An 11,988-nucleotide genomic window follows, 5' to 3' on the forward strand; every position below is an offset into this window, starting at 1 on the left:
AATTCATATAACTATAGACTTCAAATGGCTCAATTTTATTGTTTGTAAATTATAGCTCAATGAAGGTGTTAAAAAAAAAAGATTGGGTTGATTAAATTTGCAAGTTACTAAGTGTGTGACACTACCCAGTTTTCATTTCCTCACATGTACACTTCTACGCATTTTTCCATCTTGTACTGCAGTTATTGTGCTTACACATAATTCTTACACATAAAAAGAATCATGTAGTTATCTATACTGCTACTTGCCCTATCTCACACGGTTGTTGTGAAACATCACATGAGATAACTGATGAGAAAGTGCTTTGGCAACTCTAAAGTAGTATTACATAAACATATAGTAGAGTTTACATTTTAAAAAAATAAACTTTTTTTCACAAGAATAACTTGAGATGCTTGGAAACTTGGGTACCCCAAAGTAAATCTTTACCCAGAAATAGAAAACCTATTCAAATGTCACCTTTTTAATTTCCCTCCTGAACTTGCTTTCTACTAACCCTTGATTTACTGGATGGCTCAATGTAGTACTATCTACACTGCACTTTCATTTTTCAAAAGAAAAACACTAAAGAAATCTTTAAAGTCATTAGATAAGCATGGCAAGACATTTATTTCCCAGTAGAAAAGACCAAAAGCTAGATAACTTTTACTAAGTACTGTTCCAAGATGTTCACCACTGAGATTTTTCTTCCTCTAAAAGTCAAATTTCTTTCCATTTAGTACTTCAATTCCACAAGTTACTGAATGTTTACTAATGGGACCTGCATTAGCGAGACAGAGTGAATAATTTTAAGATTATCAAAACCTTTTCAACCAGTGTGGTACACTCATTTCAGACTCTGGCTATTGCAAAATTTAACAGATACTCATCTCTTCCTACTACTACTGTACAACTGGGCTCTACGCTATCCTACCAGGTTTGAGTGATATTTGACATTTAGCCTAGTTACATTTACAAGTTTCCACACGGCAACAAGTATGAAGGCTGTTTGAAAGACATAATCCCTTCTTCAAATGCAGCTTCGAAACTAAATTTTACCTAGAATTCAGGTTTATATTCTATTGTCTTACAATTTTTAAGTTTTTCTATCAGCAACAGGTACTGTAACCAAAAACTAACAAAGCCTGTAATACCACAAAATATGTTGCTATCGTTCTCAATTTTTAAAAACGCGTTTTTAGTAACAGTTCCAAGGGGATGGTCAATTCTACGGCCATGCTTCATTTGATTCAGCGCAGCTTTATTCTGGTCAGTAATAACCACAACCTCTTAGGTTTCACATTTCTCCTTCGCCAACATTAAGGCCACTGGGTCCGGTATCTGCACACCTCCAATTTAGGTTTACAAGAAACCTGAAAGAACAGCAGCTTGCCTACACGCTCCTCCAGCGTTCTCTACTCCGAAGGTTGGCCAAAACGTGCGGCTCTCTCCACAACAGCAACCAAGTTGGAATGGAGCACCCAGAGGACGACTGGCCGCGGGGAGGAGGGGAGAACTTTTCGGCCCGGAGGACGGCGGTAGAGGTCCAATCCAGCCCGCGCCCAACTCTACGCGTCGCCAGGAAGGCGTGTGGACCCTAAGCTCAGGCCGCGATGCTGGGTCCGGAGGGGCAGAGCAGCGCGTGGCTGCCGAGCAGGACGTAAACAAACAGACCCGGACTAGGGGGAAGGGGCAACCGTGGGAGAGAGGGGTGGGCGAGAGAGGACCTCGCTCGAACCCTCCAGCGCAGGTCTGCAGCTGCCCGGCCCCTCCCGACCGCGGCCCTGATCCCGGTCCCGGGGCGACGCTGCCGCTCAAGCGTAAGCACCGAAAGCCCCAGCGCCTCTGGAAGCCGAAGCCCACTAGGCCATCGGCTCCGCGCCCCTCGCCGCTCGCCCCTAGCCCTGCAGCGACCTACCTGAACGCGCAATCCGGGTCCCTCGCGTCCCGACCGGGCGCGCCCAGACCGCTCCTCTTGCTGAAGAGCTTCTGGAACAGCGTAGGGGCCATGATGGCCACGGCCAGGCCGGGGTCGCTCCACAAGGTACTCGCCAGGCCCCCGCGCCTAGAGCTGCCCCGCCACCCCCATAGGCGCCTCAGTCATATGACAGAAATTAGTCACTTCAAACGGCCACGGCGCGCGGGGCGGGGCGCGAGGCAAGGCCGGCGTCCATTGGCTGGCGGTGAGCCGCATCACGTGGCGGCGCGCGGAGCAGGGTGCAAGGCGGGGCCGTGGGGCGGAGCTGGCGCCCATAGGCTGGCCAGAGGATGTCCTCACGTGGCAGCTCACGGGGCGGGGCATGAGCGGAGGGGAGGGGCGGGAAACTGGGGTGGCTGGGGACCTGAAGGAGCAACGTGCTCCGGTCCCGGTCCTTCTCCGTGACGCTGTTAGTTGCTACCTGAGGCTACAGCAGGATGCCGCGGAGACGACGCCAGGGACTTTGGAGTGTAGAAGCCTTCCGCTTCCCGCACCCACGACAAAGAGAGAAGTTCAGGGCCCCACTAGCAATCGCCCCTCCTCCGCCGTCCCCCCCTCAGTCTCTGTGGCTTCGCGCCTCCGTCCGCGCTTGGCGGAGTCCGGCGGTCCCCGGAGCAGACCAGGTGCGCGAGCGTACCCGTGGGGCCGCGGCACGGGCTGGACTTTAAGCCCCGGACCACAGGCCCGCCCACGCTGGGCCGCGAGAGGTTTGGGCTCAGAGCTTGACTGAGCGGGGCTGGCTCACGGGTCTGGTGGAGGACCTGCCAAGACACTCCCCGCAGCCATGCCTCCCGGCAGAGACGGCCTCGGCCAGGCACTGCGGGCAGCGGCCCTCGGTGTTTCCCACTTGCGCCTCGAACCCTGACACACCGGGAATTAGCCCCTTGGAAGAGCTAGCCATAGGAGGCTCAGGATTTACACTCAGTGTCTAGGTATGGAGAGAGAGAGGAACTGTGGAATTGTGAACAAATGAGTTTAATAGGCGGAAAACCCTTTCCAAAGAAAAACATTGCTCATAAATGACCGTACAGTCTACTTAAACCCAGGGAACCAAAATTTATCAGGGTTTGGATCAAATTGGTCTTACAGATCTTCAGTTCCCCTACTCATTCACCTACTGCCCCTCCAGCAGGAGGAATTTTGTACCATGGGACGCAATTCTCTGACAGATATGAATGTCTGGAAATTACTGGTATGTGGTTTGGAAGGTTAGATTAAAATACTTTTTTGAGAATTTCACTTAATAAGGCATACAAATCAAATTGTCTCTAAGTGGCTACCAGCTCCCACTGATTTGCATCTAGAGTTTATGCTATAAAATAAGTGGTCTTATATAGAAAAAAGAAAAGTAATAGGCAGAGTATATATCTCGGAGAATTTCAGTGGTCATGTAACAACGTGTTGTTGAGTTTCAATGTTACAAGAATTTTTAAAGCACTATTTATAGGTGATTAAGAATTTATTCCTTCCACAATGTTTAAGTGTCCCTGGTCTAGGCACTGGGGATCCAAAACAAAAAAGGGCTAACTTTCTATATGAGGAAACAGTAAATAAGTAAAAAAAAGGTAGTTTGAAACTACCAGTGTTGTGAATGAGAAACAATGAAATGAGTGGGGGAGGTCTCTCTGAGGAGGTGACATTTGAGGTGCTCAGGTTAAAGAGTCATTCAGAGTTGCTCCGTACATTGCCCAAGCTCCAGAATTACTGAGCAATACAAGGTCAAAATAGCAAGACTGTATCGCCTATAAACTTAAGATAATTCTCTGGCGCCAAACGCTGAAAGATTTCTAATGAGGCAAAATAGCTATGTATATTTTTCTCACAAAATATGAATGCAGAATGGAATTTTGTAAACAAAAAATGAAGTCTGAAATTTCTTAAAGTGAGAAAACGCACATCCTATAAGTCAATTAATGAAGCGACCATTTGGGGAAGTTTTGTTTTGACACTAGCAAGTACCACTAAATGAGTGCAAGTGGAAACGGGCTCAAGCCTGTCTATATTGGACCAAAGACACAAGGAGGAATCATGGCCGCTCCATGGCTGGCACAGAGAAGAGTAGTTCCAGGTCCCCTCAGAATGAAGTTTCTAAATACAGTAATCTTGTGTGCTTTCATCTTGGCAAAAAGTTACTTCATGGATAATTATAGATATTAATAGTAAGGGAAAGAACATTAGGACTTGCATAAGAGATACTTTGTATTAGTCTTCTCTAATCATGTAAAGGTTTCATTTCTGTGGTCTCATTTTATCTTATACTTGAAAGGTACACAAAAAAACAAAATTTACTTGCTATCATTCATCACATTTCCTTTATGTTGTTGTGTAATACTCAAATTATAGACTCAGCACTGAAATGATACAAGTTTGTCATAAAAGAGGACATATAACTATACCTAATTATGCAGATTAAAATGAAAATATTTTCAAGTTCAATACAGTGTATATTATCTTTTTTTCCCCTTTTACTTAACACTACCTCTTCCCACAAAGAAGCTGAGGTGTCTTAAAGTAGCCTCTTTAAGTTTAGGAGCAAGGAGGAAATGTGAGAAAGAAAATAATTATTCATTAATGTTATATGAATGTGGAACTGTTGGGTTAGAAAATTAGACATAAGGCCTACACTTTCACTCAGGAGTAGAAGATTAAGCCTCCCCACAAACCCCAACAGCCTTTGGGGCTCTGTCCAACTGATTCCAATAACATAGAAGACAGGGGCACTTCTCACTACAGCCATTTTCCAGTTATCAAATATAGCAAAAGGTGGCAATAAAACTGGAATCTTGCTCCCTTAACCACCATGCTAATAAGCACAACCTCAATTGTGCTAAATTTTCCTGAAACAAATTAAATTTTCATTGATAACATCTCAGAACAAGATAGTCAGAATCAAGATGATAAAGTAAAACTTCCTAAATGGCACTTAGATGGACTCATGACGGTACCTCAGTTTTAAAAACTCTTAAGCCAACCGATGATTTACTGCTATATAATAAGGGAATGGCAGTGGTTTGAGGCAACAGAAAACAAACAATCATTTATTCAACAAATATTTCTTGAGTCCCTCAAAGGTCTCAGACTCTGTTCTGGTAGTCTATTCCTACTCTCAGAAACTTAGTTCTTAGTGGGAAGAGGCAAAGTAAACAAGATGTTTGCAAGTAGTCCTAAAAGCTAGGAAAGAAAGAGTTAATAGTACAACTGGTGGAGCCAAATTTAGATAGAGTGGTCAGGAAAGTCCTCTCCAAAGATGCGGGATTTGAACTGAGGTCTAAAGAATGAAAAGGAACCCGTGACGGGAAGATGATGGTAAAGAACATTCTAGTAGAGAGAAGAAAAAGTACAAAGACTGAGGCAGGAATGGGTTTCTCCTGTTTGAAGAAGAAAAAGGAGGCCAAAACAGCTGAACACACTGTGGGAGGGGGAAGATGTTTGAGATGTGGCTAGAAAGGTACAAGGAGCCAGATTATGTAGAACCTTGTAAATCATGGGAAGGAGGTTACATTGTGATGGGAACTATTGTAGGAGTTTAAAACAGGAGAGGGACATGATAGAATTTATGATTTTAGAAGATTGGTTGCTCTGTGGAGAAGGGATTATAAAAGAATAAGAATGGAAGGAGAGAAACCATATAGGAGTCTACCATGTATTTTAGGCAAGAGCTGATGTTGGCTAACTATTTTGAAGATAGAACTAACACGATTTGTAGTAGGAGTGAAAGAAGGGAAAACTAAGGATTGACTCCTACATTTTTGCCTTGAGCAACCAAATGGAAGTCATTTCCTGATGGAAAGACCAGGGAAAGTACAGGTTTGAAGAGGAAAATCAAGCATATTAAGTTTGGATATATTAAGTTTGAATTGGCTATTAGATATCCACGTGGAGATTCTGAGTAGAATATATGAGGAGAAGCCAGGATTGAAGAGAAATTCAGTAGGCATCAGCTAACACACAGAATTTAAAATAATAGAATGGGCTTCCCTGGTGGCGCAGTGGTTGAGAATCTGCCTGCCAATGCAGGGCACGCGGGTTCGAGCCCTGGTCTGGGAAGATCCCACATGCCGCGGAGCAACTCGGCCCGTGAGCCACAATTACTGAGCCTGCGCGTCTGGAGCCTGTGCTCGGCAACGAGAGGCCACGATAGTTAGAGGCCCGCTCACCGCGATGAAGAGTGGCCCCCGCTTGCCACAACTAAAGAAAGCCCTCGCACAGAAACGAAGACCCAACACAGCCATACATACATACATACATAAAAAGAATGTAAGCAGACAAGGATAGCATTAAAAAAATAAAAAAAATAAAAAATAAATAAAAAATTTTAAAAAAATAAATAAATAAAATAAAATAAAATAAAATAATAGAATGAGTGAGTTTACCTAGAAAGAATGTGTATGGGACTTCCCTGGTGGCGTAGTGGTTAAGAATCCACCTGCCACTGCAGGGGACACGGGTTTGAGCCCTGGTCCGGGAAGATCCCACATGCCGCGGAGCAACTAAGCCCGTGCGCCACAACTACTGAGCCTGCAAGCCACAACTACTGAGCCCATGTGCCACAACTACTGAAGCCCGTGTGCCTAGAGCCCATGCTCTGCAGCAAGAGAAGCCACTGCAATGAGAAGCCCACGCACCGCAACGAAGAGTACCCCCACTCGCCGCAACTAGAGAAAGCCCGCGCACAGCAACGAAGACCCAACGCAGCCAAAAATAATTAATTTTTTAAAAAAATTTTTTAAATGAAAGAATGTGTATAATACAGAAGAGAGTCCAGCACTAATATTCAAAGAAGGCAACACTTACAAGTCTTGAAGAGAAGGATCCAGGAAAGAAGGATGAGCATGAGCAGTAGTAGCAAGACAAGAGAAGAAAATAACCCAAAAAGGAGGAAGGGGTCAACTGTGTTGAATGTTACTGAAAATCTAAGTGTCCATTAGATTTGTCAACATGGACATCTTGACAAGAACAGTTTCAATGGAAGGGTGAGCAAAAGCCTGAATGGAGTGGACTAAAAAAGAAAGAGTAGGGAGGGAGTGGTAAAGCAAGTATAGACAACTACTCTGTTTTGCTGAGATAAGGAGCAGAAAAATGAGGATTGAGAGGAGACGGGAGGAGGGAAAATTGTCCTCCCCCCCCCTTTTTTTTTTTGAGATGGAAGATATTAGAGAATTTCATATGCTAAGAGAAATAATCTAATAGAGATGCTGAAATCAAATACCTGCTATGTTCCAGAATGCAATAATGTACAAGACAGGTACAGCCTTCGCCCTTAAGAAACCAACAAGTAAACAAGTTATTACAGATTGTGATAAGTGCTTTTAAAGAATCAAACTTTTATCTTCAATATAAAATTGGCTTGAAATCCTCATCTTGAATTCTATTAGAAGTATGCAAGAATAATGGCACACTTCTATGACAAACATTCTTTCAACAAATATTTTTCAAACACTTAATATGTTTACTATGTGTCTGGGAACTGTGCTAGAACCTGGAAATACAATGATGGACAAGATGTAGTTCCTGCACTCAAGGACCTTACAGCCTAGAGAGAAAAAACAGAATTTGACAGGCAATTACATGGTGTTACATTATGATAAATGCTATGATGTGGCAAGTACAGGATGCTAGGGGAAAACAAGGAAAAGCAACTAACCTTTTGGGGGAATTACGGGGAGTTTTCTGAAGGGTGAAATAAATAGGAATTAAAATGGGATATGCTAAAGAAAAGAGGATGTGGGCATGGAAAGTGTGTTTCAGGCAGATGGAGCAGCACATTCCATCTGCCTGATGGAGGCAAAAGAGAATATAAAAATTCAGTGACCTACAATATAATCTAATGGTAAAATTGAACTGGATTAAGAAAACTATGTAAGGGACTTCCCTGGTGGTCCAGTGGTAAAGAATCCGCCTTACAATGCAGGGGACGCGGGTTTGATCCCTGGTCAGGGAACTAAGATTCCACATGCTGTGGGGCAACCAAGCCTGCACACCACAACTACTGAGCTCGCGCGCCTCAACTAGAGAGCTTGCGTGCCTCAAACTACAGAGCCCACGTGCTCTGGAGCCCGCACGCCACAACTACAGAGAGAAAACCCCCACGCCACAACTGGAGAGAAGCCTGTGCACCACAACGAAGAGCCCACATGCTGCAACTAAGACCCAATGCAGCCAAAAATAAATTAAATAAATAAATAAATAATAAAATAAATCTTTAAAAAAAAAAGAGAAAACTGTAAAAATCACTTAAAAGATAAGACTTTATCCAGAGGATATGGGGAGCTATTGAGGGATTTTAAGCAGAAAACATGATCAGATGAGCATTTTAGAAAGCTCTCTGGATACATTGTGGAAAGCTGACTATAAGGTACAAGAATAATGATTGAGAAACTAGTGAAGAGGCTTTCATTCTAAGCCAGGCAAGAAAGTACTGACATGAACTCAGAGAATAGCCATGGGAATGGAGGGGTATGGAAAATACTGAGGGCTTTTAGGATTCAAAATCAACAGGACTTCATGACTGACTGCCTGTGGGAAAGTAAGAGAAAGAGAGGAGTCATGGGTGACGGCAAATTTCTGGCTCAGGTAACTTGGCTAGATGAAGATATATAACACTGAAACAGATGATAGGAGAAAGAACTGCTTCAAGGGGGAGGTAAGTTGAGTTTGGGATATGTTGAATATGAGATACCATGAGAATCCCTGCAGTGATGACAAGTAAGCATTTGGCTACACAGACTTAGAACTCTAGAAAGGTCTTGTGTGAGTCCATCAATCAGGATGTTCTGTGTTGCACATGATAGAAAACCCAAATTAAACTAGCCTAAGCAAAAAAAACAAAAAATTGATTGGCTCGCATAAGTGGAGCTCAAGTAGAGCGCAGTTCAGGTACAGCTGCATCCAGAGACTGCAACAATGACATCAAGAACCCAGTTTCTCTATCCCAGCTCTAATTTCTCTGTATGAACTCCATTCCCAGGCAGGGCCTCCATTTGTGGACACAAGATGGCTGCCAGAAGCTCTCCTTTCAGGTAAAATCCTTTCAGATAAAAATCCAAGAGGAAAAGTAAAATGTCTGTATCCCAGCATTCCCAGAAAAAGCTCTGAGATTTAATCCAATAGATTATTTTAGGCCTTGCACCCATTCCTGAACCAATCACTGTGCCTGAGTTAGGAGGGCCATGTTAATTGACTTAAACCATTAAAGGCCCACCCCTGGAACTAAGGGTGGGATCAATCCCACCTAAACCATGTAACCTGGAAACTCAAAATCCAATTACAATGGAGGTAGAGGGGAACAGAAATACAGTGATGAACAAGATGTAGTTCCTGCACTCAAGAAGCTTACAATCTAAGGGAGAAAAAGTAGAATTTGAAAGGCAATTACAGTACATTGTGATAAATGCTATGACGTGGGCAAGTACAGGATGCTGTGGGAATACAAGGAAAGACAGCAAACCTTTTAGGGGACAGATACAGGGCCAGTCACCACACATCTCCACTACCAATATCTATGGCAGTTACTGACAAAGATTTGGGGTCAACTGAACAGAGATGATAACTGATGGCAGTGGTAGATGACATCACCCAGGGAGACTGTGTAATATAAGAAGAAGCCCTAGAATAGAACCCAAAGAAACAACAAAATTTAAAGACTAGACAGAGGAAAATGAGCCTTCAGGAGAAATGGAAGAGAAAGAGCTATAGATGAGATGAAAGACTGGAGAATAATGTTTCAGAGAGGTCATTCCTTACTGGATGCTTTCAAGAGGAGAGTAATAGTCGACAACATCATTAGCTGGGAAAGGTTGGGTAAGACAAGAACTGAAAAATACTCCTTAGATTAGCATCAAAATAGTTGCTTGTAGCCTTGAGGGGACCAGTGTCAGTGAAGGATCAGAGCTGAAACCAGACTTTATGTGTGTTGGGGCAGGGGAAGGAAGAGGAGAAAGGGCTGAGTAGTGAGGGAATCAGTGAGAAAGCAGAAAGCACTCTTTTTAGGAAGCGTGGATGTAAACAGGTAAAGAATTATTGGGTAGGTAGAAGAACATATGGAATCAAGGGAGTATTTAAGATATAAGATGATTCAACATTTTAAAATGCAGGTTAGAAAGCAACAGTAGAGCAGGAGAGGTTGAAGATAACATCTATCTGGAAAGTCTGGGCACCACACCCTTCATATAAACACATATGCTGTATACACAATATGAGATAAAGAGGCTATTCATAACTGAACAAACCATGATGAATTACACCTGGGAAAAGCAAAAAAAAACTCCAGTTAAAATTTTTTAAATGGAAACGGCATCATGCCTGGCCTTTCATGAATTTTTAACTGGATTTTCACACTTATGACCTGAGATTTTTTTTCACGAAGTGTAATTTGAAAATATAATTTTAAGTGCTTAAAAATGAAATGTAATTAGTTATATGCTAAAGTAAAGGGATCCAGTCCCATTAACTTTTTAAAAATCACAGACCACTTTGAAAATATGATGAAAACTATGGAGACCCTCTCCCCAGAAAGAGATGGTCCTTTCTGATGGTCTTCCAGGCAGGTTCACTGAAAGACGTCTGAGGCCTACCCACCAATGTAAAGTTAAGAGTATAACCTTCTTCTAGGATTTGCCAACAGGAATCCTCTTGGAACTTCTAACGTCCACCAGACAGCAAGCAGGCTTATTCTACTTTCCTTCCTCTTAATCATAATCGAAGTTATGTCCTCTACCACTAAGCCTTGAACTCCAATTGCAACTCCTTCCTCCCTCCCACCTTTCCCTGTGCTCCAGCTGATAAAAATATGGGACTCACATAGTCCTACTTTCACATCCTGGCTCTCTCGCTTTCTAAATCACATCAGCCTGGCCAAGTATTTATCTTTCTAAGATAGCTATATTTTTCTTATCAGCAATATGGAACTATCAAATGTTATTTCCTCCAGCCCCACTAGGCCCAGTCTAAGAATCAGGTATCATTTTTTCTCACAAGAACCTACCACCTGTTTAGAAACTATCAAATACTTCGTTCTCATTCTCACTCCTCCCCCTTGGATTATAAACTCCTTGAAGGCAGGTAATAGGCCTTCTATTCCATTTCTTCTTCCCCCACTGCTTATCACACTTCTGCTTTAAAACTACCACAGGAGTTGCTGACTTAGCTGAGTACTGATTTAGAATTCAGGTCTAAATTTGGTTCTAACATCCATCATTAATGATCTCTTCATTTCCTAACAACTTTCCCATATTTCACCTCCAGATTAAAATGTGGAACTGAAATCACAAATAGTTTTGTTAGTGGCTTAAGACCTTGTCAAATCGTTTACAAGAATATTTTCATGGGACTCCTATTTAGAAATGAGTACTATATGGGTTATGTAACCTCAGTTAATTCTTCAATTTTACAATTTTCTTTCATATTAAAGGAGCTTTGAAAATTTGCTTCATTTACTTTTATGTCTAATAACATTAGTAAAACCAACAGAGTTAAAATCTCAACGTTATACACTGTGTTCACTGACAACAGGATTGTTCCTTTTTAGGAAGGGCATTTCCAAGATGCCACAATAAGCTGTATTACCCCCCGCCCAAAAAAAATCCTACAGATAGGTAGTATTAGCTAAAGAAGGTTGTTTGGGGATGAGGTAATATATTAAATACTTAGTGTGTGATTGATTGTACGTATTATACATTCCCTGCTTCAGCAAACCTTAAGTATAGAGTTTCTTTCAGTCAGACCTGGAATTAGGTCTCTCACTCATGTGGTTTCAATTAAGTTCTGTTAAAAATAGCTCGTAATATAAGCAACAACAATTTTACTACCTTTAATCCATACACAGGATAAACTTGGGAAAAAACCATCAAATGAAGTTACCTAGTATCCTGGTGTTGGGTCTTTATAAATAGCTGAAGTCATCTATTTAGTGTACAGTCTTCTAATATAAGCTATTTGTTATTTTATAATACAAATACATATATTTAAGAAGCAGGCAGAAGATTCTTTCTCAGCTCATTAAAAGTAGTTTATAAGACTCAACAGAATTTCAA

General features: G+C 42.2%; 1 protein-coding gene across 3 annotated transcripts in view; it reads right to left on the reverse strand.

Moving 5' to 3' along the window:
- The window catches only part of FNIP1 (folliculin interacting protein 1), a 121,862-nt gene extending 119,802 nt beyond the window's left edge, over window positions 1–2,060 (reverse strand). For all 3 annotated transcript variants that reach the window (XM_061189565.1, XM_061189566.1, XM_061189564.1), the window contains exon 1: window positions 1,898–2,060. In XM_061189565.1, the coding sequence (XP_061045548.1) occupies window positions 1,898–1,989 (92 nt within the window). In that variant the 5' untranslated portion in view covers window positions 1,990–2,060. The remainder of the gene's footprint in view (window positions 1–1,897) is intronic.
- Between the last annotated feature and the right edge of the window lie 9,928 nt (window positions 2,061–11,988).

The sequence above is a fragment of the Eubalaena glacialis genome, chromosome 4 (genome assembly GCF_028564815.1).
Source record: "Eubalaena glacialis isolate mEubGla1 chromosome 4, mEubGla1.1.hap2.+ XY, whole genome shotgun sequence".
Taxonomy (NCBI): domain Eukaryota; kingdom Metazoa; phylum Chordata; class Mammalia; order Artiodactyla; family Balaenidae; genus Eubalaena; species Eubalaena glacialis.